Genomic DNA, 27,212 nt, shown 5'->3' on the forward strand with positions numbered 1-27,212 from the left:
GCATCCTTCATGGTCTGGGCTTGCGTCTGTCTTGGGAACACGTCCTTTCTTGGTTCCTTTTGGTCCTTTTTCTGGTGGGACATAGAACCAAGTGTTGAGAGGGTAGCCACAATTCAAGCCCTGACTAGGGCGAGGGGCCGCCTCCATATCTAAATGTTATCTAGGCTTGGGGAGGAAGGGGTCTTCAGTGTACCTGTTTGGGTTTGAGGAAAGCTGGGCCTTGCACTGCTTTGGGGTTAGAAAGAAGTTGGGGTCAGTTGGCTAGGAGAGGAGGGAGGGAGCCAACCATCCCTGTTGGACCAAGTTAAACTGGGAACTGGGCCTGTTAAGCCCATTAAAGGAGGTCCTTGCAGGAGTGGGCCCAGAGGACAGAGCAAAAGGGGTGCTGGGGCAACTTCTGTGGTCCAGGTTAGAGTCTGGAGGGGCATACAGAGCATCCCTTGGTCTACCTTTAATGCCTTAAGAGGGAGCCCTTTAGACCTTTCAGTGATTAGCATCTCCAAGCCTGGTGGCCATCCTGGGGACAGTGGCAGGAGGAAGATAAAATTCCTGGGACAGACTGCACCCCCAAGAGGCTGGGGGCACCCCAGTCCAAAGGTGAATACTGGTGACTCTGCTGATCCTACCCCTTTTCTCCTTTCATGGCCCACCCCCTCCCTCACTGAGGCCCTCAGGCCCCAGCAGTTCCAGCCAGGGGAAGGCCTGGGCCTGAGGAGGCCGCTCAGCTCTGGGCCCCAAACCGGTTTTCCCACCTCTACTGGGGCTGGCACGTTGCTGCTGTGGTTCCCTCCCCACCACTTCCTTTCAGTTCTTCCTCTCTCCACCCTGGAATGTTAAGGGGGGTATATCTAAGTCGTCTTTTGTCCCTTCCCTGCCCTGGGTGTGGTCTCTTCTAGAAAGGCAAGGCCACTATGTATGACTTTAAATCAAGAAGGTAGCTTGACAATTCCACACTTGGCCTTCCACACTTCTGGCACTCAGATTTCCCCTGTAGGCCTTGAGGACAACGAAACTAAAGGACTAAGGGACTGCAAAACGTAGTTGGGATTCCCCTTACCATCATTCCCCCACCCCCATCTGAGCTGTGGAGGAGGAAACCAGAAGGTCTTAAGGAAGCTCAGCCCCCCCCCCCCCTCGCCTGCTCCAGAGTAAGGGGGGCAGGAGCAGTAGTCTTCTCCCTGTTCAACATGGCCCCTCCCTCAAATACCAACAAGGCAAATCATTTCCGTTTGTCTCCTCTTCTGCTGCAACTGAGCTCATCTCATTAATGACAGCACCAACTGATGTTAATAGGGCCCTTGCTGTGTGCCAGGTGCTGTGCTAAGCACTTTGAATGCTCACGAATCCCTATGAGGTAGGTAAAACCATGCGAAAACAGGCACAGAAAGGTCCAGTAATGTGCCCAAAGCTACATTGCTAGTCTTTGATGGAAACAAGGTTTCTTCTCTGGCTGATCCTAGAAGTGCCTCTTTTCCTGCTACTCTGTGTCCCTTCGCTAAGGAAAGAACCATATCCCTAACCCTACTACAAACAGTGCTCTTTTGAAATGGAACTGGATACTGGAATCCATTTCTAGCCCATGGAAGAATAGCTCTCGGAAGGAAGTGAGGGGCTGTGGAAGTGTCTACTGGAGCTCTTGCAGCTTTGCAGCTTTTACTCCCATACCCCCAGTCCCCATACAGATGCAGATTTTCCATAAATACCCTTCCCACTTTCCTCCCTATTACCCTGTCGGGACAAATAGGCGAGAGAACCATTCCCACTTCACAAAAGGAGGAAATAAGATTAGGGAGTTAAATAACTTGCCCAAGGTACTGACCCTGAACCCTAGTATTCTCCCTGGGAGTCTGGGGGACATATTAAATGCCCTACCAGGACACTGCTGGGAAGGGCACTAGTGTTGATGGCCCTAATAGCACAGAGCTCTGAGGAGGGACCCAGCCAGGAGACACAGTCACACAGCCTATCCAGCTGGGAAGCAGCAGATGATTAGCAGTGGACGCCCAGATGAAGCTGACAAACGTTGGGACGCCGCCTTCACTTGGGACTGATCACTAAAGGATGGGGAAGGGGAATGGCAGCCCTGGAGAGGCTGGTGCTGGGATACCGAGGGCCTGGTTGGCATTGACAGGTTTCAGAGTGGGCCAGTTTGGCTGATCAGGTGGCGCTTGGCACAGATGCTGGGAAGACAACGCTACTTAATCGCCTTTTCAAAGCTGGGGCCTGAGAGTAAGTAGAGGGAGAAAACTACAACTCCCAGAATCCCCTGCTCCCCGCCCAGTCAGGGATAGTTGCTATGGTTTCAGAAAACAATATGGCTGCTCCCAGCTGGGAGAAGAGTCTTCGGATTAGAGAGGCAGAGGCAGGTCTGGTCGCCGTCAGTGGCGAGAGAAGAGGCGCCTGAGGGATCGTGAAGTTGGGGCTGGACTCTGCACGGCTGGAACGTCCTGGCCTTGCCGAGGGTGCCAATGGCGGGCAGCGTGGACGAGGAGGCGCTGCACCAGCTGTACCTGTGGGTAGACAACATCCCTCTGTCCCGGCCCAAGCGAAATCTCTCCAGGGACTTCAGTGACGGAGGTGTGCACCTCAGTATGTGTGCGCTCCTGTGTGTATGTCCCGTGTGCCCGTGTTTGTTGACACGTTCTGTCCTGTACGTACGTGTGTAAGGGGACTGTATGCCTATGTTTCTCTGTGCTTCTGTGCGTGTGGGTATGTGTGTGTTGGGGGGTGTCTGCCTACCCCTTAGAACTTTAATTGTGTATATGTGTGTGTGTTTCTGTGTGTGTCTGTGGGAATTTGAATATGTGTGTATCCATATGTATGTCCCCTTGTTCTGTCCTTTATGCATGTGTGGTGGTGATGATGGTGTGTGTCTGACTGACACCTTAATGAATAAGATGTGTATTTGTGTATGTTTTTGTGCTTCTTTGTGTGTGTTCTTTGCTGTATGCCATATATCTGTCTTGTGGGAGTCTGTGCATGTGTGTGTTCATATGTTTGTTGATGGGTTCTGTCCTGTATGCAGGTAGGAGGTCTTGTGTGCATATGTGTTTCTTTGTGATTATTAGGTGTCTGTGTGTCTCAGGGTGTCTCCCGAGACTCTAATGACAGAAGTACACATCTCTGGTACATCAGTACATGGTCACTATGTGACTTACTGTGCTTGTGTGCATGTGCTTGTGTGGGACTCTCTTGGAATTTCAGTGATGGAAATATGTATCTGTGTATGTGTTTGCGCATCTCTGTGTGTTGTATATGTGTGTGCTATATGTGGGCCTGTGTATGTATGGGCATGTGTATGTCCTTGTGTCTACACACTTTGTTCTATGTGCATATCTGTAGGGGGATCTTATCACATGTGTCTGCTTGTGTGAATCTGTGACTCTTTCCTGGGATTTGGGTGTTGGGAGTGTGTGTGTGTGTTTCCATGTAAATAACTAGGATGGGATCCCAAGCTCCGACGGGCTCTCTTGGAGATTCATTCTCTACTAGAGGACCAGAGACCCTAGTTTTCATATGCCTGAGCTGAGGGGAATGGGATGCCTCTCCTCTGGGGTATGCTGGAGGATGATTACTGATTTCTGATCTTATTTTCTTGAACCCCTTTCCCTCTCTTCCACCACCCCTCCCTCCCTATCATCCTTTCCCTTTCCACATCACCTCTTTGCTTGGCCCCACCAATCTATGATTCTCCCATCCCATCCACATCTTCTCCCTACTCCTTTTCCCTTACCTCCTTACTCCCTTCCATGTCTGCTCCCATTCCCTCAGTCCTGGTCGCAGAAGTCATCAAGTTTTACTTCCCCAAGATGGTGGAGATGCACAATTATGTCCCTGCCAACTCTCTGCAACAGAAGCTCAGCAACTGGAGTCACCTAAACAGGTAGCAGAATGCCTGGTGCACTACCGGAATCTCCATCCCCTACCCAGACCCCGGGATCCCAGGAAGGGCTGCCCTACCATGCCCCACCCCCACCCCCGACACACACACCCCATGGTCTCCAAAGCCCAGACTGGGATTCTGTTTGTGGCAGAGTAGGGAGGGACAACACGGTCAGGATCTGGTAACAAAATCAAGGGACTCATTTATTGGGGAGGAGACAAGGAAAGGGGACACCAAGAATCGGGTTCATTCCCCCAGGGCTGCAACACTTCCTTCTCCTCCACGCCCCTCAGTTCATTCCCTGGGGACCCAGTCCGCCAGCCCTGTGCCTGTCTCCCAGGAAGGTGCTGAACAAGCTGAACTTCTCGGTACCAGAGGATGTGATGCGCAAAATCGCGCAATGCGCGCCGGGCGTGGTGGAGTTAGTGCTCATTCCGCTGAGGCAGCGCCTGGAGGAGCGGCAGAGGCTCAGGAAGCAGCGCACGAGCTCCTTACAGGTGCCGCCCCACCCGAGCCTCTTCCAGGCAGCAGGAAGCCCCGCCTTGCCGACAGATGTGGGAGAGGGTGTTTGGCAAACAGAGGCTGGCCTTGGGGACCTCGGAAGAAACCTGGGGCTCCTTGCGGATGAGTGAGCCTGAACTCACAGTAAACCCCCGGGGGGGGGGGTGTTATTTCAGGAGCTGGCTCCCCAGGATGGCACTGGCTACATGGATGTGGGTAAAGTGGTCTTTACTTTTCTTCCCTCCCAGGAGCAGCTTTGCTTCTGTCCTACCTATGGGGGAGGAGAGGGAGAGAGAAGTCAGGAAAAAGGGACTCCATCTTGACTAACTCCTCCACTTGTCTCCTCTCAGGTTTGTCCCAGAAGGCCCGAGGGGAAGGTGCTCCAGACCCCCAGGGAGGGGGCCAGGTCAGGTAAGGAAGCCGAGTTCCTATCTCACCAGGTCTGGTGATCCCCCAGCACAGCGCTGGCAGATAAGGGTGGGGACAGACTGTTCCTGGGAAGCAGGACAGGGGTTGGGGGGAGGGAATGGGGGAAGGAGAGTCTGGCCGGAGAGCATCAGAAGGATAAGAGTGGGGCCTCAGCTCCAGGCCTCCACTAAGCTGCTTCCCACCCCAGGGGGGGCCGGCTGCCCGCGACCCGGCCTCCGGGATATGGCCAGGCAGTGCAGGGCGGCGACCCAAGCTTCGTCCTCCAGATCGCTGAAAAAGAGCAGGAGTTGTTGGCCTCACAGGAGACTGTGCAGGTGAGGGTGGCTGGGAAGGCATGGGCGGTGGTGGGGCAATGGGTGCTTAGGGACAGCAGTGGTGGGGACAGAGGGCAGCAGGCAGCTGACTTCACCTCTGTGCCTCGTGGCCCAGGTCCTGCAGATGAAGGTGAGGCGTTTGGAGCACTTGCTTCAGCTCAAGAACGTGCGCATCGACGACCTCTCACGGCGGCTCCAGCAGGCAGAGCGTAAGCAGCGGTGAGCCGTGGCCGGGGCCACGCTGGGACACCCCAGTACCGGCCAGAGCCCAGGCGCTGCGAACCGACGCACCCACCCACGCACCCACCGACCTACTGACTGACCAATGGGAGGGCGGAGCCAGCAGCTCCAATGAGTCTCCTCCCCCTCCCTTGGGATGGGGGCGAGTATCAAAGGGAGGGTCAGTGAGGCAGGTGCCTTAAGAGCAGAGCCCCTGGACTGAGCCACCTCCTTCCACTCCACCCGGGTCAGGAGAATGGACTGCTTTCCAGAACCCAGAAGCCACGTGCAGAGACCTCGCATGCTCCCCAAAGCAGTGCCCAGCACCAGGGACTCCGCTTTGGTGCTTCCTGCCGTGGGCCTTGGGGGGCGGTGCCCCGGCTGGGTCCACACCCTTAGAAACAGGTCCCAACCCAGCTCTGAAGACAGCGGCATCTCCATCCAGGCTAGCTGTCTGTGCTCTGGGCTGGGGAGGAAGTTGCCCCAGGCAGCCAAGGGAGATCCTTGCCTCTCCTGGGAGCTCACCTGGGACCCAAGTGGAGGATGGAGAACACAGCAGCTGGAGAAGAAGGGGTGAGGAGTGGGGGTTCAGCCAGGAGCTGGGAAGACATGGGCTGTGTCTGTCCCAATCACCCTCCCCTCCTGTGGGGGGACCTTTGAGAATGCTTGGAAGTTATGGGATCACATTACCCCCATTAAAGAAGTTGTGCTATCTTTCCTGCGACCACCTTCTCTCTCTGCCCAGATTTCTTGCCCCTCTTAATGTTGTGTTCCACCATCACCACCACCCTTTTGAGTGAAAGAGCCTTGTAAGCCCAGAGTGGGTCTCACTTTGTGGGCACCTGGACCCTGGGTGGCCACTGCCTGGAAGCTTGATGACAGCACAGGGGTCAGATCCTGTGCACTTGAACAGCCTGACTTCTAACTCTGACTTTAGACTGACCGCCAAACCCACCCTCACAGTATCTTCCAACACTGTCCAAACCCAAATCCAAACGGAGTCTTCACATTCTCCCCAAATGTAACCACACCCTCACCTCCAACCCTGCCCATTTACTGACCCCCAAATCTATCCTCCATATGACTCCCAACCCCTCTCACAGACTGATCCCTAGTTCTATGGTTCTATGGTTCTATGACTCTCAAACATGACCAAGATGGTCTGGCCATGATGTGACCCTAACTCTGATAATTTACCAACTACTGGTAACATTCTGAGACCCCATGATTCTATTCCTATGCATATACTCAGCATATACCTAGGAGAAACTTAAGGTCTTGTGTTCTGTGTTCTGCGACACCTGTACAACAATGTTCATAGTGACATTCTCTGTAATAGGAAATAATTGAAAAGAACTTGTATGAATGTCTATCATACGTAAGAAATTACCACAAACTTAGTGGCTTGAAAGGGCACACATGTATTATCGCATATCTTCTGTGGGTCAAGAGTCTAGGTCTGGCTGAGCTGGGTTCTCTGCTTCAGAGTTTCTCCTAAGACTGTAATCAAAGTGTCAGCTAGAGCTGTGGTTTCATCTGAAGTCTTGAGTGGGGAAGGATTCATTTCCAAGTTTACTTCGTTGTTGACAGGGTTAAGTTCCTTGTAAGTTGGGCTGAAGGTTTCACTTTCTTGCTGGGTGGTGCTGCCCTCCTTTCCTTCCCCTATGGTCATGTCCGGTGAGTATGCTAGCTTACTTCACCAAAGCCAGCAAAGGAGAGAGTTAACAGAGTCTGCTAGCAAGATGGCAGTTACAGTCTTCTCTAATGTCATCGCAGAAGTGACAGCCATCACACTTGTATCCTATTTATTAGAAGTAAGTCATGAGCTCCAGTCCACCTTCAAGGGGAGAGGGACACGTGGGTGTGAATCCCAGGAGACAGGGATAATTGGGAGCCATTTTAGAAGCTGTCTATCACAAGGAGGAAAAAGCAATAAAAGGATAACAGCTAGGACAGCAGTTACCTTTGAGAAGAAGCAGAGGGCAGAGAGGCAAGAAGCATGCACATGAGTTATTTGTAATGTTTTAGTCCTTGGGCAGGTGGCGGATTTATAGGTGTTCATAGTGGGCTGTTTAGAGACAAGCAGGAGAGAGTGTCATGAACTAAGGAGTATGTGCAGTCCAATTCTGTTCACCTGAGTTCCTAAAATAATAAACATAAAAATTGAGAACTACTCCTTACTTGATCTGAGCCTCTTCCCTGCACTCAGCTTGGTCTTAGGTTAACACTGTCTTCAGCCTGATCTTCTACTTTCCTCAAATTAACCACCAGCCCTCACACATGTTGACCCCAGCTCTAGCACTATTATTCTGCTATAGTTAGTCTTGAGTCTCCAGAGTTTTGTTCTCTGAATCCATTGTCATGGAGCCCACCTGTAGACTCCTGTGTGTGGAGCTGGTAGGAATGGTATGTAGAGGGGCTTGGGGACCAGGAAGTGGGGTAGGGCATGGATCTGCCTGACAGGGACACAGTGGGCCCAGAATACAGGTTTTGTGGCCAGGGTCACCCTCTCAAGAGTCTGCTAGCTCCCTCCATGGCAGAGACTGGGCTAAGTCCTGGAGGTTCCTCTTCCTTGAGTTCCTCCCCGACCCAGCCATTCCTAGTATCCAGATATGCCTGAATCTAAAATAATATTTGACACCCTACAAATTAAGTTCCCAAAACAATAGAGAATTTTATTGAATGTTTCTTGGGAATAAATATGAAAGTGGGTTACATCACACATTATAATCCTATAATTCTTCTTGAAACATCCCTCTTGTTCCCCAAACTTCCCCTCTGACAGCCGTTGTCATATTTCTTCCCCTCTGATCCTCACACTCCTCTTCACTTTCTGACCCACATGAAATCTGATTTCTTCTGGTTCATTCATTCATTCCCCTAATGTTTATTTACTGCCTACTATGTGCTAAATGCCAGGAACACAAAGATGAATATAAAACATGATTTGTCTCCCCCAGTGTTCACAATCCTAGAAGAGGAGAATGCATGCAAAGTGGTACTTAAAATTTTTTGTTACTCAATGTTTTAAACAGATAAAATACACATAATTAAAATCCACATAAAAAGTAAATGTCAGGGCGCCTGGGTGGCTCAGTGGGTTAAAGCCTCTGCCTTCGGTTCAGATCATGATCTCAGGGTCCTAGGATAGAGCCCCACATCGGGCTCTCTGCTCAGCAGGGAGCCTGCTTCCCCCTTTCTGTCTGTCTGCTTCTCTGCCTACTTGTGATCTCTGTCTGTCAAATAAATAAATAAAATCTTTAAAAAAAAAAAAAGTAAAATGTCTCCTTGGTGCCCACACAACTTCAATAGGCTTAACTTTTATCTTTAGTTTTTGTACATTCTGCCAGAATGTCTTTTTGTGAATACAAGCAAATATGCACATTTATTGTTATTCTGCACCCTCCTCTTTTTTTTTTCTTACCATAAAAGGGAAGCATACTACCCATGCTATTTTTTGTCCTGATTTCCATTCAATATGATCTCTTATAGATATGTGATAGCCAATGTTATATGCCAGCTTAACTGGGCCACAGGATGCCCATAATTTAGTCAAACATTCTGTGAGGGTGTTTTCAGATGAGATTGACGTTTAAATTTAAAAGTAGACTGAGTAAAACAGATTGCTCGTCTTCGTGGGGGTGGGCCTCATTCAATCAGTTGAAGACCTGAAAGGAATAAAAAGGATGTCTCTTCCCTGAGTAAGAGAAAATTTCTTCTTCTTGATGGCCTTTGAACTAGGATTTGCCTTTTCCCCCTGCCTTTAGACTCTAACTAAAATATCAATTCTTCCTGTGTCCCGAGCCTGCCAGCCTTTGGATCTGACTCTCCCAGTTTCCAGTTTGCTGACTCATTCTGTAGATCTTGCAACTTGGCAGCCTCACTCATCACATGAGCTAATTAATCACTTCTTATAAATCTCTATCTGTATCACCTATACCATCTGTCTCTATATCATCTCCCCTTAGTTTCTCCAGAGAATCTCAACCAATACAAGATTTTTCTATATCAATACATTGAAAATTTCCTGTTTTTAAAGCCATGTAAAATTCTGCTGTCTGTACAAAATGTAATTAATCAGTCCTCTATTTGGACATTTAAATTGTTTCTAACCTTCTGTTATTAGTAACAGTAATGCAAAAGTGAAAAACCTCATACATTCATAGTTCAGTGTTCTTTGCAAGCATATCTGCATGACCAATGCCAGCACTGGGTTTGTTAGGATGAAGAATATGTGCATTTGTGATCTTGATATTGCAAAATTTCCTCCACAAGGGCATAGTTCAGAGCAGAGGCTGCAGAGTGATGGCCCATTGCCCTGCTTTGGTTTGCACAGTGTCATGTTTTTACAAAACTAACTGCTGATTTTTGTATTGATGAGGATGTGAGGCAACTGGAACTCTTTTACTCTGCTGATGGAGTATGAATACAACCATTTCAGGAAACGGTTTGGCAGTTTCATATGAAATTAAACATATGCCTATGCTACTGTATTAGTTTGGGTTTAATTGGAGAAACAAAAAGCATTTGTTACAGGAATTTGGCTTTGGGTAACTGGTAAACAGTCTCTGTAAGACTGCTGTTTTACATATGATGGTGGAGCTTAAAAGTCCCCAAGTCAGGCCATTGGGAAGGAAAGATGGATATAAAGTGGGGGAGAGAAAGGACAAGCTAGAATCCATGAGCATAAACTGGAACCTTTGATGACACACCAGAACTCGCCTTGGTTCCCACTACCTCCAAACTTGATGATGTGTGTATCCTGTAGGAAAGAAGAGTGCCCTCTGTTATCTGGCCCAGGAGTCAAAGAAGCTGAAGGAGGATCTGGGGAAAGGGGGAGTAGGTGCCAGCCTGTTATCCCAGGTCAACGACGTGTGCCAGCAATCAGCAACAAAGTTCATGGGCTGCAAACCTCCTGTCCAGATTTTGCAAGTGTACCCATACAGCCGCTGCTTTTCTTCCACCCTCCAAATCTCCTGTAAAAATGCCTGTTATGGGCGGGGAACCTGCTTCCCTTCCTCTCTCTCTCTCTGCCTGCCTCTCTGCCTACTTGTGATTTCTGTCAAATAAATAAAGTCTTAAAAAAAAAAAATGCCTGTTGTGGCTCACCCTGATTGGAAAGGAATTCTGGGAAATGTAGTTCACCATAGCTAAGTTGACACATTATACAAGAAAGTTGTACATTATAGCCCCAGGTATGTTCCAGCAATTTCATTCCTCAGTATATACTCGGGAGAAATACATATGGATGCTTATGAAGATGAGGACTAGAATATACAATACAGTTTATACTATTATGGGCCAGGGCTTCTTTTGCTCAGTATCATCTGTGAAAATCATTCAAGTTGTTGCATGTATCAGTAGAGGCTGTTCTTCGTCACTGCTATATAATAAGCCATCGTATTGCTTATATATAAGCTACAGTATTTTTAAAAAATTCATTCTATTGTTGATGGACACTTGGGTCAGCTTCAGTTTGGGGTTATTACCTATGATGCCGGCATGAATATTTGTATTCCTATCTTTTGGTATGTAACCAAACTGGTGGATTGTTGGGTCAAAGCGTTGGCATTTTCAGCTTTATTAGATACTGCCTGGAAGTTTTCCAACAAGGTTACTGTTGTTCAATTTTTATTAAAAAGAATAGAGTCCATAATACCACATGTTAGGAGCTGGAATGGATGTTTTACAGGTGTTCAGTCTGTTCGCCTAAACTGGAGTTGTTCTTAATTCCTTCCTGTACCGCTGCAATCTCCAGGGAGCCTGTGGCTCCCCTCAAAGCTCTGTTAAGGCCCTCTGCACAGAAAGGCCCAGAAAGGCCTGGGCACCACTCTGATGTTTAGCATCTCTTCTTGGTACACAGACACACTGAACTGCAACGGGGCAACCACGTACCATCTAATCTAGCTTCCTCCCAGCACCAAGAATCACATTTTCTCTTGGAAGCTTATCAGAACCATCTGCAATTACTGTGGCCTTGTGGCCTTTCCTGGGAACTTGTAGTCTCCCCAGGCATGGACAGCTCTGTATTGCAGGTCCTTCCAATTGGCTAGTCAGTGAGACTGTCCAGCACCTAGGAGTATGAGTGTTTGGCAGGAACAAGAAACCACAGCTCTTTTTTCGTGGTATACTTCCTATCCTGAACTGCGAGTACCTGTGATTCCAGAGCCTGGCACAGCAACTTGATCATCATACACACTTAGTAAATACTTGTTTAAAGGAGTTGACAGGGGAGCCTGGATGGCTCAGATGTGAAGCGTCTGCCTTCGGCTCAGGTCATGATCCCAGAGTCCTGGGATCGAATCCCGCATTGGGCCCCACATTGAGCCCCACATTGAGCCCCACATTGAGCCCCGCATCCGGCTCCCTGCTCAGAGGGAAGACTTCTTCTCCCTCTGCCCCTCCCCCTGCTTATGTTCCCTCTCTCCCTGTCTCTCTCTCTGTCAAATAAATAAAATCTTATAAAAAAAATAAATGAGTTTACCGTTAGGAAATAGCCCCAGGCAATGCCCAGTTAGCAGCTAGTCTCTGTGTTTTATTTTTTTTTAAAGATTTTTTATTTATTTGACAGACAGAGAGCACAAGTAGGCAGAGAGGCAGGCAGAGAGAGAGGGAAGCACACTCCCTGCTGAGCAGAGAGCCTGATGTGGGGCTCGATCCCAGGACCCTGAGATCATGACCTGAGCCAAAGGCAGAGGCTTAACCCACTGAGCCACCCAGGTGCCCCTAGTCTCTGTGTTTTAAAGAGCCCACCCTGGGGTGAGTTTTGAGGAGAGCTGTCTAGAAAGGCATAATAAAGGCGGGCCTTCACTTGGTCTTGAAGGGAGGGTGCATTTTGCCTATGAGAGGAGAGTGGGAAGGGCATTCTACATAGAAAGGTAGCATAAGGAGGGCATCAGGAAATCAATGCCTGCACAGACCCAGAAGGTAAAATCAATGTGAGAAAATAGGGATTGGTGGGCACAACAGTGAGGTGAATGTGCTAGCCTCTGATCCCAGGCTATAATGTGAGCCCACGCAGTTAGAGCTTCTGATATTTCAAAAGGGAATAAGAAGGGAAAGAGGAAGAAGAGGAAAAAGAGAAAGAGGAGAAGAGAAAAAAGGAGAGGAGGAAGGAAAAGAGGAGAAGAGGAAGAATTAGAATCTTAAAAAAAAAAAAGCCCCGTGTGGGCTAAACAAGATAGATCTGTAGCCTGCAAGATAGATCTGTCTGCCAACTTCAGAGGCTGAAGAATAGAATAGACATGGGGATGCACTTTTTTTTTTTTTTTTTTTTTTTTTTTGGTGGGGAGAGGATAGTGGGGCACATGGAATTGTGGGGTTGGGTAGTTAGAAAGCATCTGACAGGAGCGGATGGTTTGGGATCAGAATGTGGAAATCTCCCAGTGCCCACGCTGGAGGGCAGCATCTCAAACGCCAGCGTGCGCACCAATCACCCAAAAATGCTTCTAAAAACTTTGTGAAGCTCTCCTGGAGACAGTACCAGCACACGGAGGTTTTGGAGCAGAGGAAGGTGTGATGGAAACAATAGCTTAGAAAGATTAATTTGCCAACAGTGAGGAGACCAGACACCATGGGGTAGGTTAGGGACCATAGGGATCCAGCGGAGAGGATAGGAGCCTTGGCGGTTCCTCAAAGGCAGCGACAGAGGAGGTCCTTCTCGACCCTCAGCCCTGCCATACCATCTCTCCCATAGTTACACTGATTGGGAGACGGGAACCTTGTGCAACGGACAGCTCCCCGCAGGCAGTTTAATGGGGGCCTGCGAAATGGGGGAGGGGGACTGTTGTTCAAGGACCGCCAGGCGCCTGGCGGAGCAGCGACTGGAACTCTTAAAGACCCTAGGGCCACGCCTCTAGCTCCCGGGCTCTTGTGCAGGTGCCCACACACCACGCCGCTGCGCTGAGCTGGGCGCCTCCCGCTGTCATGGCGACCGCCTCCATGGAGACCAGTAGCAGAAGATGTGGTCCCCCGAGGCTCATCCCGCCTGCCTTCTTTGTTCTGATGCTTATTCGGGCCGGCCGGGTTCCCAGGACGCGTTTCGAGTCAGCGCGAGAGCGCTTCTTCCAAGGAGGGAGGATGGGTTGAAGGGGAAGAGGCTGAAACCCGGGGGTCGCCGAGTGGGAAGGACAGCGGGTTCCTCAGCTGCGGAACAGGACCTAGCGATGCCCATAGCAATGGGCTTGTGGATGCGGGCTTGGAAGCCTAGGGAGAAAGGCGACCTTTAGGTGCCCCACTATCTCTGAGTTCGGCCTTACGGCCGCTCGAGGAAACAGAAGCCAGGAGAGCCCCCTTCCGAATTGGGGACCAGGTGGGAAGGCAAACTCCATAGCAGAAGTTGGAACGCAAGCCGCTACTAGTCTAGACGCTCCTCCTTCCCTCTCCCCTTTCTGGCTCACGCTGCCCCGGGGCCACAGCGGGCGCCGGGCTGTCTTCATCGCGAGAACTCGCCGAGCCGTGGGTAGGTGTGGGCTGGTCTGGCGCAGCCGCGGGCCCCTTGCACTTGACACAGTGGCGCAACGCCTGTTGGCGGTTCTCTGGCGCCCGCTTATTGGTCGGAAGCGTCCTCGCCCCACCCCCTCGGCCGGCCAATGGGCGGGGGTGGGGGGCGTGCCCGTGAGGCGGGCGGCGGCAGTGGCGGCGCGGGGTTCTTTCCTCGTGCTCGGCGTTGAGCCCCCGCAGCCACAGCGACCGCCACGGCTGCCGCCGCGGTGGACCCTGCCCGTGCGGCCCCGGGGTGCGCCCTGCACGGTGAGACTGCTTCTACTCCCGGTTCCGCCCCGTTCGCCGAGGTCCCCTCCGATCCTAGGCAGTCGGTAACTGGAAGCCCACGGAGCTGGGGCGGCGGCTCCGCTCTGGGGCAGCACCCGGGAGTGCTCCGTGGCATCTGAGCTGGGGAAATGTCAGCCCGGAAGCCGCGGATGACCGTTAGGTGGTGGAGCGGGGAAATTTTCCGCGGCGCACTGTTGGGGGCACGTGTGACACAGGGCGGGGGCGTAATGGGGTCAGCACCGTCAGCATTCCCCTCCCCCCCCCCCCCCCCCGCTATTGTCACCGCCTCAACGTGTGACCTTGGACAAATAGCCTCTGAGCCTCTCCTGCCTGAACGCCTTCGGGGAGGAGGGCGGTGATGTCGGGGAGTGCGGGCTCCTGAGACTCCTGCGTCAGCAGAGGTGAGGGTGGGGAGGGCACAGGATTATCTCTAGGGGACAGAGCTGCAGCCTAGAAGCCCAGGAGGGGTGTGATGGAGGGGGAGCGTCTACCTGCATCTGTCCCCCTAGAAGATAAGAAAGGGGCGGTGATGAGGCACCACACCCACGGGAATGGAGGCATGAGAGGACAGGGTCCTAAATCTGGGCCCCCGATGCCTTTGGGGACTTGGCCAGCACCTCCCCATCACCACAGCAGAAGGGGTTTTATTTAGGTTCTGGACTTGGAGCCCTGCTGAACTGAGAAGAGAATCCTTGGGTTGCCTTTCCTCTTGAATCTTGGCACTGGCAAGTGGGGGTAGGGCATTTCTCTTCCTAGGGAGCTGAAGAAGGTCAGGGGCAGGTGCCATCCCCTAGACCTGGCCTGGCCTCTACTGCTTGGGGCCTTCAGGTGACGGGCTGAAGGCAAGACCGGGGTGGGACAGGCAATCTGGAGGCTGGAGGGGTCGAAGGACCCTCAAGCTGGGGCATGGAGGATGGGAGGTTTTGAGGAGGGAATGGACATTTTGGGGAGACACCAGGGTGTGGGATAGTGGGAGTCTCTTCCCCAGTTGACCCCTGCTTGTGACAAAGAGAACACTGTACTTATCCTTGCACTTTTGGTCTGGTGGAGGGAGGAGGAAATGGAGTCACATCCAGAGAGAGTAGATGTAAAACTGCCACAACCAAACCCGACATCCAGTCTTGCCTTTTCAGGCCTTGTGCTAGGTATGCAATCCCCTCACTCTGTGTCCAGGCCTGTGTCAGGTTCTGGGGTCGGTAGGTCAGTGTGGTCTCGGTGGGAACTCTGTTTACAAGCTGGAACTTTTTTTTTTTTAAGATTTTATTTATTTATTTTGAGAGAGAGAGACAGAAGGACAGGGAGAAACACTCCCTGCAGAGCAGGGAGCACGATATGGGGCTTGGTCCTAGGACGCTGAGATCATGATGGGAGCTTAAGGCAGACACTTAACCCATGGAGCCACCCAGGTGCCCCTACAAACTTGAGCTTTAATGGGAGACTGGACAGTGCTGCTGGATTGAGTGCTTAAACCAGGACTTAGACCTGGGCTATGGTGAGGTGGGCAGCGGAGGCAGGGAGAGTGGAAGGTTGTGGAGTTTTGTGGCTCAGAAAGTCCTTGAACAGGTTGAGAATGGAGCTAGAGGAATGAATGAGAAATGAGGCCTCAAGGGTTTGGGGGCAGTGCCCCCAGCCACAAAGCAGAGGACGAGCTGGGGCTGGCCCTGTGGTTCCTGGGATCTGGGGGCTGCTTCCGGGGCAGGGAGGTGGTATAGGAGTGCAGCTGTGGGTTGGGGGGCCAAGGTGGCATGTTCTGGAGCTCCACTTTGCCATGGACAGACTGTCTTACTGTCTTGGCCCTCCCTCCAGTCTGGAGCCTTGGAGCCAGAGTCTAGGGGGCTGAGAACCCGGGGTTTCTGTGTAACTCCATTGGTCCATCTGTTTGCTCACTTGCCAGGTTTTCGGGCCTTCTCATGCCAGAAGTTCCCTGGGCCTGGCTGAGCCCTGCCTTGGATAGGGAACCTTGAAACAGTCTTTCTCTCTAAAGTTTCGAGGAACCTCAGCTCTCTGTCTCCCAGAGAGAAGGTTCCTTCAATTTTCCTGAGAGTAACTGAGAGCCAGAGGAGCCCCCAGGGCCCTTGTTCCAGCTTTCCAGCCCTCCCCATCCTGTGACTGTCCATGGTACCACAGGTGATCTGTTGATAGCCCAGCTAAGCTGGGGAGGGGGTTCCTTTCGTTTTTGTTGTTGGGGTGGGGGCATTTCTCTCAATATATGCTCCTTTTATATCTTCCTCTGATTGCAGGGGACAGACTCTGAGCAGTCTGCTCTCTGGCAATCCCTGGGGGATCCCGCTGGCCTGGGAGTGGGGGAGGAGGAAGGCAGGAGAAGGGAAGGGGGAGGGCTGCCCCTGAATCCTTGAGCTGTTTTCTGAGAAGTCTAAAGTCCCTGGGGCTCCCCCCCTGAGGGCCATTCGTGACTGTTCCAGGATTAGCCTGAAGAGCCTCTTTACCAGTGCTGCCCTGAAATTGCTGTTGCTTCAGAAACCGGGCCTTTGGGGTTTGCTTTTGCAAAGATGAGGGCGGAGTGGAGAGTGGTGTCAGAGCTTCAGGTATCAGCTACACCAAACCCTCAGAGGAAGAGGTCAGGGCTTATTCCTGTGGCACAGAGGAGGAAACTGAGGCACAGAGATTCGAAGTAACTTCCCATGCTGCCTGAATGTGAACCAAGACTGCTGGGCTCTGGAGTCTCTGGGGGGCCCTGCTGTCTCTGGGGGGCTGTGCAGCTTGGGCTGCATTCAGGACTTGGCTGGCACCGGAGGAGGCCTGGGGTCTCCAGGGGAGTTCCTGTGGACATGGCTGCAGCAGGGGGAAGTGGATACCCTCTCCTCCTGCCTCTGATGAGGAATTGTGTTTGGATGAGAGTCTGGCTCCCAGGGGACAGCGACTGACAGGGCTCTCTGCTGAGAAAGGAAACTTGTTTTTTCCAGCCTCCTCTGGGCCCTTTAAGTCACTTGCCTTCCATCTCTGTGTTCTCACCCCCCAAGGGTTACCGGCGTGCCTGAATGCCTGCTCTGTACTGAGCTCTGGGCAGTGTGTGAGATGCTGGTCTTGCCCTCAGCGGGCATTCCATCTCAAGGGGAGTAACAGATTGTGGCAAGGCCAGAATAATGCCCAGTGGGAGGCTGCACTCTGTGAGATGGGGGGAGGGGAGTACCCTCTGGGGCAAGAGTTGGCTAAGAGAGTAGGGTGGGGAGTTCCTCTTTCTGAGAGCTTCCTGTGTAGAGTCACTGACTTTGACATGTTACATCTACCCAGAGGGCCAGCCAAGGCGCATCCTTGGGTTCCCCTTAGTTTGGTCATTCATTCATTGAGCAAATATAAACCAGACACAGCTGCTCCCTGCCAGGTGCTGGTCCGGGTCCTGGGGACACAGAGTTTGGCAAAAACATAGTCACTGCCTTGGTAAGGTAGGGAACATGAAGTGATCCCAGAAGTGGCAAAGGGGATCTTTTTAAAGATTTTCAGGTCTGTCTTGGGATGGGAGGGAGACTGAGGCTAAGGTGTGGGGTGAGGGACAGGAGATTGTTCCTGGTTAAAGGGAGGGCCTGAATGACGCAGGCAGCCAATAGGCAGTGGCTTGGTGGCAAAGACAGGGAGGGGGCCCTGCATGTTCTGGGTCAGAATATTTGGGGAAGGAGTGCCCCAGAGCCTTTGCCCACCAGTCACAGGTTAAGAGTTTCACCTGGGCCTCCAGGTAGTATCTTGGGTGCTGGGGTGGCGGGGACCTTGTGGACATTGGTCTGTCATTCCCGTGTGGCCTGAGCAGCCTCTGCTCCTTGTTTGGCCATTTTTCACATGTCCTGAATCCACTGCTTCAGGGGATGGCTGGAGTGGGTGGGCTGGGGGAGGCTTCTCTTCAAGGGCCAGGCTCTCGGGGATAAGCTGAGCATTCCAGGGCTAAGGGGGTGCCCTTCTGGGACTGGACCCAGATTGGCCCTGACCAGAGATAAGTCAGGGCACAGTTCCCTTCCCTGGACCCTGGCCTGGAGCTAGCTTTCAACAGTTGGGGTGGGGGATGGTGGAGTGGGTGCTGGCCTGGGACCTGAGACCCAAACCTTGCCTTTCCCTGTACCTTCCTAGGCCTCCTACCTGGCGACTCTTGGTACCTGAGGTGTTTACCCTGCCCATGAGGCGTTTGGGGCTGGGTGGGCTTCTTTCATACTGGGAAGTGAAAAGGGAGTTGAGACCTGCTCCCAGGGCAACTTGGTACCTAAGAGACCACGAGGTCATGTCCTCTACCGGCCCAACCCCCAACTGTGAGGCCACCATATGGTTTCTCTTCTTTCCCTGCATTAGCCAAAGTCATTCATGGGTTATTCATCTCTAAATACTCAGCGGGTATCTCTGAAAAATAAGGACATATGTGTCTATACGATACAATTCCATTATTTCACCTAACAAGATTAGCTTTTCTTTCTTTCTTTTTTTTTTTTTTTTTAAAGATTTATTTATTTGACAGATAGAGATTACAAGTAGGCAGAGAGGCAGGCAGAGAGAGAGAGAGGAGGAAGCAGGCTCCCCGCTAAGCAGAGAGCCCGATGCGGGGCTCGATCCGAGGACCCTGGGATCATGACCTGAGCTGAAGGCAGAGGCTTTAACCCGCTGAGCCACCCAGGCGCCCCTCTTTTTTTTTTTTTTTTTAAAAGATTTTATTTATTTATTTGACAGAGAGAGACCCAGCAAGAGAGGGAATACAAGCAGAAGGAGTGGGAGAGGGAGAAGCAATCTTTCCGCTGAGCAGGGAGCCCGATGTGGGGCTCGATCCTGGGACCCTGAGATCATGACCTGAGCCGAAGGCAGATGCTTAACAACTGAGCCACCCAGGCGCCCCTGCTTTTATTTCTTAATGTCACCATCTTAAGATCCATGTGAATGTCCCATTCACATTTCCCAATTATCCCCTAAACGTCCTTTTTCTTTTCTTTTTTTTTAAGAACCCCCCCCCCCCACCCCATTTATTTTTCCGTCTTGTAGCTGATGTGGTGGAAAAAACCAGGTCAGCTGTCCCATCGAGTCCCCTGGCTTCTTGGTCTCTTTGTGTGTTAATTTAGAGCAGTGGTTGGCAAACTTTTTCCGTCAAGGGCCAGACAGTAAATATTTTAGATTTTGCAGGCCATGTGGTCTCTGCAACTACTCAAAGTAGCTTCATTTTAGTGCAAAAGCAGTTTTAGACACCATGTAAACAAAGGAGTGCAGTTGTGTTCCAATAATATTACAGAAAACAGGCAGCCGCCTCAGGCTGCGGCTCGGCCAGCCCCTATCTAGACCAATTGCTGCTCCTTTATTTTTCTTGCAGTTTGGGGGAAAAACCAAAATGACGGGTCAGTTGTCCTGTAGAACATTCTGGCCTTCTGGGTTTGTTTTGTTGCTTTCCCCAGGAGTCATCTCCTCAGAGATGTCACTTACCTCAGCGTTTTCAATAAACCAGAAACTAGGGGTTTCCTTAGATCCAGGTCAGACATTTCAGGTAGGACCCCCTCGTCTGTGATGCTGTGACTTCATGCCCCCTCCCCTCAGGAAGCCTCTGTGTGTCAGGTTGTCCCACTGGGAGTGACAGGAGGTTGATGAGTGCGTGTCACCACATTGCTCTGTTGCACACTTGTTTGGGTCCCCTGAGGTGTCCGTGCAGCACTGGGCATCTGTGAGCACCTGCTTCTGTCGACCTTTGCCCTCAGGTCGAGATTCCCCTGTCTCCCTGCCTCCAGCTTTTGTTTCTTTGGTGGTTGCAGAATTGTTCAGCATTTGTTCTTTCTTTTGTTGTTGAATAGTGAGAATTCTTCTGTAAAGAAGGGTTTTCCTTTAACCATCGGTATGATTTAGTTACCTGAAAGGCTAAGAGGCAGGCTGAATGATTTCTCTTTATTGCCAATTTTCTTTCTTTCTTTTTTAAGATGTTATTTATGTGTTTATTTTAGAGGGAGAGAGAGCGCTCCTGCGTGTGGGGGCGTGGAGGGCAGAGGGGAAGGGAGAGGGACACCAACAGACTCTGCACTGAATGCAGAGTCTGACTCAGGACTCTGATCTCACGACCCTGAGATCCCACCCTTAGCAGTGATCAAGCAAGAGTTGGGTATTTACCCCGACTGCGTGACCCAGCCACCCATCCTTATTGCCAGTTTTTCAGAGTGAAGACTTAGGGTATTGCTACTGTCAGTGGTGACAAATTAGGGTTTGGGTTTGTTTATTTTGGTTTCTCTTTCTGTAATCTCTGTGAATGTTCCAATTTTATGTATCCCATCTGTTTCCATCAGTTGGACTCATTCTTCTTCTTGATGCTTATTAGATGGACCATCAAGGGTCAGGCTGCTCACACAGGCTTCCTGGAGATGCCTCCTGCTGCCCCTGCCCTCTGGCTGCCCTGGGGGAGCTGAGCCAGCCCAGAGAATCAGGCCAGAGGCCAAATGTTGCATTGCCATAGGGCAGCCCCTTCCCCTGGAGTCTGTTTGTCTAGGGCCCTGAGCCATCACCTGGAGGGAAGCTCCAAGGGCCCATCTTATAGGGGCCCCCATTCTTACTCTGGATCAAGCATCCTGACCCAGCTGCACTGGGTGTGTAACCTGAATAATGTGGCATCTGGCTGCAGGAGGGGAGAGCCCCTGAGGTTACGAGCATAAGTGGCCTCTGAAAAGTGCCAGTCATGTCCCCTTCCTTTCCAGGCTGTCCTTCCTGCCAGCTCCGGGTGGGTTGGGTCCAAGAGTCCCATACTGGCACTTTGGCACCCAGAAGCTGCAGCTCAGCGCATGCTGGCAAGCTCTGGGTCAGTAGGGCATCAGGCAGGTGTGAGGGCTCTTGGGGAATGTGGGGGGTGGGACCAGAAGCCCCCCCACGTGAGAGGGTACAGGCAGCCCTTGGCTGTTGAAAGCAGCAGGGGGTTGGGTCTTAGTGTCTTCCCCTGAAGGGAGGTCTCTGCTTTACTTTCCACCAACCATGGGCCCTTGGGTGGCCTTGACCCCCGCCCTCCTGACTCCCCACCCTTCAGGCTCCTGCTGGTGTCCCCGGAGCATGGGAGGCTGCTGTGCTTGAGCGGCGGTGCCTGGCAGGAGCTGCTTGTCTTACCCCGCGGCAGGGAGGGCATCCATGGCTGCAGCCAACAAGGGTGAGTGCCTTCCTGGCTGGGCAGAGTTTGCACCAGTCTTGCAGTGGGCCCTGGAGGGAGGGCTGTTGTTGCATGTGGGGCCTGCACCAGCTGTGTGTGTGTGTGTGTGTGTGTGTGTGTGTGTGTGTGTGTGTGTGCGTTCATGCGCGCGTGCGTGCCCGTGTCTGAGTGAATTACATCAGTGTAATTATACCAGCGTTTGTGCTGGGTTCCGGCGCTCACCCAAGCCTTAGCAGGGAACCAGAGACTCCAGCTGGCTTCCCGGTGTGCTGTTTTATGGAGGTGTCTGCTGTCTAGTCCCCATATTCCAGCTTCCCTGTTCTACTGTGGGGACTGGGGGGCATTAGAGCCTTGAGGTGAACCCTGAGGCTGATGGAGTAGGTACGGCCACAGGAGGGAATTTGGGTTTCATTCAGAATCCAGAAAGGCTCTTCAAGGGTTTTAGGCAAGGAGGCCCAGGTAAAATTTGAGGGTCAGTTCTGGGGGGGGGCTCAGCAAGAAATGTGGGGGGGGTCAGGCTGCCCCCTCCTGCCTCCCCAGACCAAGCCAGGCCTGGCCCAGTCCCACCAAAAGGACTCTGGGCAGAGGTCTTGGAGGCCTAAAGGCTGTGGCTGTGGGCCAGAGAGGATTGGGGTCCTGCTTATGGGAACATGCGCCTCCCCTAGCCCAGGCCCTCCCCCCAGCTTCAACTGCTCTGCCTGTCTCAACTCCCTGCCTCCAGGCCTCGGAGAACGGAACCCAGCTAGGAACAGCTGACGGCCTTGTATGTGTGTGTGTTTGGGGGGGGGTGGTTAAGTAGAGGAGGGTAGGGTGTCTCTGGGAGGGGTCTGAGAGGCTCCCCTGGGTACCTCCGTCTTCCTTGCTGGTGATCAGGGATGAAGTTTAGAGCCTCTTCTAGGTGGGCTCAGTGTGTTTTTTGGCCCCCTTTGTTTCTTCCACCTCCAGAAAGGTCCCATAGAGCCTTCTCCAGTCCCTGCCCCCCTCCTCTCTCAGGTTGGGGTCAACAGGAGGGGCAGGCAGGGGCCTTGGCACTGATAGACCTGGAACCCAAGGCCTGGGGCTGAGTCTGCACTATCTGGGGCTTGCTGAGAGTCTGCAGGACTGCCTCATCTCCTCTAAGTAAGGGGTCCTACTAGCTAATCCTTGACACACCCATCCTCAGGGTGCTTATATTTTGTGGGAGGACTGGGAAGGTAGAGGGCCTTAAGCCTCATGGCCTCCAATATCCATTAGGACGTGGCTTAGCCCTGAAAGGAGCCCACCCAGTGGCTGCTGAGTGATGTCAAGGGCAGTTGTAGGGGGTGGGGTGGGGGCATGGGGTGATGTGGGGGAGTCGTCTCCTGGGGGTAGAGGAAGCCAGCAGCCCCTGGAGCCCTCTCCTCTTTCTCTTCCCAGGCAACAAGCCCAGAGTCCGGAGTATCCGCTTTGCAGCAGGCCATGATGCAGAAGGCTCCCAGAGCCATGTCCACTTTGACGAGAAGCTGCATGACTCTGTGGTCATGGTCACCCAGGAGAGTGACAGCAGCTTTCTGGTCAAGGTATGTGCCCTCCCCCCACCATCCGCCTTGCTCCCTTGGCCTTTGCCTGGCCCTGCCTGGCTTCCTGGGCCTGTTTGTTTCGTTTCCTTTAAGCGGGCTTCCGAGGCACATCTCGGTCCCTCCCTGGGCCTTGGTTTCCCTGTCTGTAAAGTGGGAGGTGGCAAGACTGCAACTGAAATGAGTGCCTTTAGGGTGTTACTCCAACAAAGTGGGACTGAGCTGTTGTCATCAGTGTCACCCCAAGAGCAGCGGTGGAAGGTAGTGTTCAAGCTTGAGGTGCCCAAGGCCTGGGTTCAGGTCCAGGCCTGCTGTTCTGGCACTGGGACCTCGGGCAGGTCACCTCAGTTTCCTCTTCTCTGAGATGAAGACCGTTCACACCCCACTGAGTTGGTGCAAACATGAGGTGAAAGAATGTGTGTGTGTCGTACAGGTGTGACGCATAATTTTGCTGATGATGGGGTGTGACTTCCGTTACCCCCCTTGGCCAAACCTCTGGGGGCTTTAGGCTCTCTGCGGTTTTAGTGTTTTCCTATCACCCTGTGTCTCCTGGTGGGAGTCCCACCTCACACATCCTCCATCATGGCTTCTCTGAGTGCTGGGGCACTGGCAGATCCCAAGAGGAAGTGTCTGGAGGGGACACATTGGTGGCGAAACAGGGAATGAAGCCCTTAGGTTGGGTAGTAAGCCAGAGCTCTGGAGATGAGTGGGGATGCCCCAGCCAAGGGGAGGGCATCTGGTCCATCGGGGCCTCCCTGAGGAGGGGCCCAGATTCATCATTTCTGTCCAACTGTAAAATCCTTACTCTTTTCCTACAGCTGGCAACTTCCTCCAGGGAATTAATGGAAGGGACCAAAACTTGGAAGAATAGCTCCCTCTCCCCCTGCCTCCCCGCTGCAAAATACATTGATGTCCACTAGGGAAAATTTGGAAGCTAGAGAAAACTGTAAAGAAATTTAAGAGCACACACAATCATACTATCTAGACAACAACCACAGTTAATAGTTAATATTTTGATGTGTGCCATTTCAGGATTTTTTTTTTTTTTTTTTTGCACGTTATTTCCAAAAACAAAAAGCTGGTATCACAATAGACACACTGTTTCTTGCTTGCTTGTGAACCGTCTCCTGTCTAGGTCAGTAAATAATTTTCTACGAGATTTTCCAAGTGCCTGATAATTCCATTAAATATATCATCATTGATTTAGCTGGTTCCCTATTCCTGGTATTATGAACGTTTCTATTTTTTACTTAAATGGGGCAGCGATGAGTGTTTTTGAACATCTCTGAGAGTTCCTCTGGAAAATTCTGTAGTTGGTGCAGCTGGACCACAGGCTCACCATTGGCAGGACAGCCAGAAAGGCCTCTTGAGAAATGTGTCCTCCACCTGCAGAGTGTGGGAGCCCCCGGGCTGACCTTTATCATGCAGTGATGTCTGTCCTGCTGAGCTAAGTGCTTCCACAGCGAGTCCTAACAAGCCCCAAGGCCTGGACTGTCCGGCCCTTGCCGCTGTGAGCACACCAGCATGTGTGCATGGGAGTTGTGGCTAGAGCACATGCACCTCCGCTCCCCCCAGACTGCACTCTGGCTAGGCTGCCCGTTCAGCAGCCACCCCAGCTTGTGTCCCGTCACGCGGCTGGACTTAGCAAGGTTGGCATCTGTTTCAGGGGGCACTGGTTGCCAGTCACTGTGTATGAACAACGGAAATGGCTTGGGCCCGGAGTTGGGGCTCTGGGCACACTGAGCCTTTGAGTGGTAGACAGACATCCACATTCAGGTGCCGGTGGGCCAGCTAGATACTGACACAGATGGTTTTGTGTCTGTTTTTCTAATTCTGTCTCCTCCTTCCCGTGCAATCTGTGTTGCCCATTATCTCCATGCGAGTGATGAGAGGACTGGTGTCCCTGACCCCAGGCTGTTGGTTCTAGGCAGGTGCTGGCAGGGGTGGGGCCAGGTGAATGACCATCGTATGGGACTTTGAACTTCCCCTTATGGGCAATGCCAGGTGCTTGCTATGTGCCACAGGTGGCAGGAGTGGCTAAGAGCCCTCGGGAGAGCTTTACCCAGGCCACACTGTGTGGTGTCCCCGCCAGTCATTGTCTGGCTTCCATGTCCTCATCTATAAAATGGGCCACTATATACTGTGGGGCCCATGAAACAGATGTTGAATAGGAAGCTGGAGGGATGAGGTCCTCAGACAAAGGGCTTGGAACCACTGGGCTTGGGGTGTGGCCAAGCTGGAGTGCTGGAGGGAGTCATTTCCCCCTCTGGGATCCCTAAAGCAGCAGGTACAGGGGCCCACAGGATCCTAGGTGGCAGGAGCTGGCAGGCCCTGGGGGAGGCTGAGAGTGAAGGTGCTTCCCTCTCTCCCCCTGTCTTCTTGCTACAGGTTGGCTTCCTGAAGATCCTGCACAGGTATGAGATTACCTTCACTCTGCCCCCAGTGCTCAGGCTGAGCAAGGACATCCGAGAAGCTCCGGTCCCCAACCTACACCTCAAGCTCCTCAGCGTCCTGCCCATCCCAGAAGGTGTGTCCCTTGCTCAGGGTGCTGGAGGCCTGCCCTCCTCCAGCAGGGCCTGGGTGGGAGTGGGGGTGAGTGCATGGGGTGCTTCCTCTCCCCCTTCCAGGGTGAATGGGCAATTCAGCAGTTGGGGGACATGAGGCCTCTTTACAAGCTTGGAGTGTGGCATCTTGGCAGGTCCCATACCCTGGGCCTTGCTCCTGGACAGAAGTCCGTGGGCTCGCACTACCAGCCTGTGCCTGTGCCTCACGTGGTGGTTCCCTCAGTAAGGACTGGCTCTGGGCCTCCAGCTCTCCCTCCTGCCTGCCCCTCAAGAAAAATCTGCCAGAGCCCCAGGAATCCTGGGCAGCTACATCCTAGCACCCGCCAGTCACAGGCTTTGGACTTGGGGCTGCTTCTCCCTCCCCTGCCAGCTTTAGGCCCTCCCCTGTCCCCCCCAAGAGGCTAGGGTGTCAGTTTCATAGTATGCTGACACCCCAGCTTCAGTTTCACGTCCCCCAGCTTCCTCTTCAGGACCTTGCCCCTGCAGGGATTTGGTGAACTCCCTCAGGCCTTTACCTCTTGCCACCTGATCTGCTGAGGGCTTGCCCTGTCCCTCTCCCTGTCTGCCTTTTTGGGGAATCAGTGGGCCCTCCTCCTGGAAAACTGAGTTTGGCCCTTGGAGCCCTAATGGGGTTGTCCACACGCTGGAGGCATGTAGAGCTCAGTGAAGAGTGGGAAGTTTCCAAGGCCTGTTTGCCCAGCCCTGGGGATGGCAGGGGATAGGTCCTAGGCTGTCCTCGCTCCTTTGGAGGAGGTGGCCAGTCTTGGTGGCAGGTTGAGGCCAGTGAGTGCTGGGCGGGGTGGGGTGGGGGGAGACCATGGAGGTGCTGATTACCTGGGCAGGTTACAGCGTCAAGTGTGAGTACTCGGCACACAAGGAGGGTGTCCTCAAGGAGGAGATGCTGCTAGCCTGTGAAGGAGGCACCGGTACCTGCGTGCGAGTGACAGTGCAGGCGCGCGTCATGGGTGAGCTTCTGAGCTTCGGGTCTGGCTACAGGAGGGGGGTGCCAGCTTGGCTGCAAGGGCTTTCCGCTCTCCCTGTCTGAAAAAGGTGTCCTTACCCTGGCCTAGAGTTCGCAGGTGCCTTTCTCCCGACTCTCCTAGCAGAGCCCAGAGGGAAGGTTGGGGGGGGGGGTCTCCTAAGAATGGGTGGGGCCAGGGGCCAGCCTGGCATTCTGATCTGTCACCTGCCTTGCAGACCGACACCATGGCACACCCATGCTGCTTGATGGGGTCAAGTGCGTGGGTGCTGAGCTAGAATACGACTCCGAGCACAGCGACTGGCATGGCTTCGACTGAGGCCTGCGGCCCTGCGCGCCTTGGGGCCCCACAGCCTTAAACCCCACCTCATCTCCCCGAATGCTGTGTGATGGTGTGGCTTCCTCGCCCCTCCCCAGGGTGGGGGCGGGGGTGGGGTGTCCAGGGGCCTCTCACCTCTGCCTTCATTGTGCCACCTCCCTGCCTCTCCTGTGTCCTCCTCTCCCACTTCCTCCTCTCCGTGTGCCTCAGTCTCCTGCTGGATGAATTGGGTTGAGCCCCCAGGGAGGCTATCTGAGGAGGGGAAGGGGGGGGCCTGGGATGGGTTCTGCCCTCCCCCCACCCCAAGCCATAGGGGCTGTAGCCAGGGCTTAGGAGAGGAGGGAGCTGGCTCTGTGACGTCATCACTCCCGTTATTGCTGCTGCTGTCTGGCTTTTGCCGTCCTGTGCTCCCTCCCTCTTTCCTACTGCTGGCCGAGCTCAGTGGGAGGGAGGCACAGCCCCCATGTCCTAACCCCCAGGTCTGTGTTACTTGGTTTTTAAAGGACTGATTGGGATAAAACCCTAAAGAAATAAAACTTTCAGTGGATACCGGAGGCTCACCAGTGTTTGTTCTCCAGGGCTCTGAGAACACCCAGTCCTCCAC

The 27,212-nt window shown here is 52.8% G+C and overlaps 2 protein-coding genes across 3 annotated transcripts; both read left to right on the plus strand.

The window, feature by feature from the left end:
- The first annotated feature begins 133 nt into the window (after nt 1-133).
- Nucleotides 134-6,634, plus strand: SPEF1 (sperm flagellar 1). Of its 2 annotated transcripts, none has more exons than XM_045981574.1 (7): nt 134-2,577; nt 3,772-3,883; nt 4,224-4,380; nt 4,561-4,600; nt 4,735-4,795; nt 5,001-5,127; nt 5,243-6,634. In XM_045981574.1, the coding sequence occupies exons 1-7, from the start codon at nt 2,469-2,471 to the stop codon at nt 5,348-5,350; spliced, it is 714 nt and encodes a 237-aa protein (XP_045837530.1). In that variant the 5' UTR covers nt 134-2,468; the 3' UTR covers nt 5,351-6,634. The 2 variants fall into 2 exon arrangements, with proteins under 2 accessions (XP_045837530.1, XP_045837531.1); XM_045981575.1 differs by having other exon boundaries at nt 3,784-3,883.
- Nucleotides 6,635-13,962: 7,328 nt separating this feature from the next.
- C16H20orf27 (chromosome 16 C20orf27 homolog) lies at nt 13,963-27,162 on the plus strand. The gene is made up of 6 exons (XM_045981883.1): nt 13,963-14,097; nt 21,095-21,211; nt 22,607-22,749; nt 25,135-25,273; nt 26,153-26,275; nt 26,508-27,162. The coding sequence occupies exons 2-6, from the start codon at nt 21,193-21,195 to the stop codon at nt 26,606-26,608; spliced, it is 525 nt and encodes a 174-aa protein (XP_045837839.1). The 5' UTR covers nt 13,963-14,097; nt 21,095-21,192; the 3' UTR covers nt 26,609-27,162.
- The last annotated feature ends 50 nt before the right edge of the window (nt 27,163-27,212 follow it).

This window comes from Meles meles, chromosome 16 (assembly GCF_922984935.1).
Source record: "Meles meles chromosome 16, mMelMel3.1 paternal haplotype, whole genome shotgun sequence".
Classification (NCBI taxonomy): Eukaryota; Metazoa; Chordata; class Mammalia; order Carnivora; family Mustelidae; genus Meles; species Meles meles.

What these genes read in the sequence shown, in the direction of transcription:
- C16H20orf27 (XM_045981883.1), top strand. An exon ending in ACAGCAGCTTTCTGGTCAAG is followed by an intron (nt 22,750 to 25,134) that starts GTATGTGCCCTC and finishes TTCTTGCTACAG; the next exon opens with GTTGGCTTCCTGAAGATCCT. An exon ending in CGTCCTGCCCATCCCAGAAG is followed by an intron (nt 25,274 to 26,152) that starts GTGTGTCCCTTG and finishes TTACCTGGGCAG; the next exon opens with GTTACAGCGTCAAGTGTGAG.
- SPEF1 (XM_045981574.1), top strand. Translation starts at nt 2,469, where the DNA reads ATGGCGGGCAGCGTGGACGAGGAGGCGCTGCACCAGCTGTACCTGTGG. An exon ending in CACTGGCTACATGGATGTGG is followed by an intron (nt 4,601 to 4,734) that starts GTAAAGTGGTCT and finishes GTCTCCTCTCAG; the next exon opens with GTTTGTCCCAGAAGGCCCGA. An exon ending in CCTCACAGGAGACTGTGCAG is followed by an intron (nt 5,128 to 5,242) that starts GTGAGGGTGGCT and finishes CTCGTGGCCCAG; the next exon opens with GTCCTGCAGATGAAGGTGAG.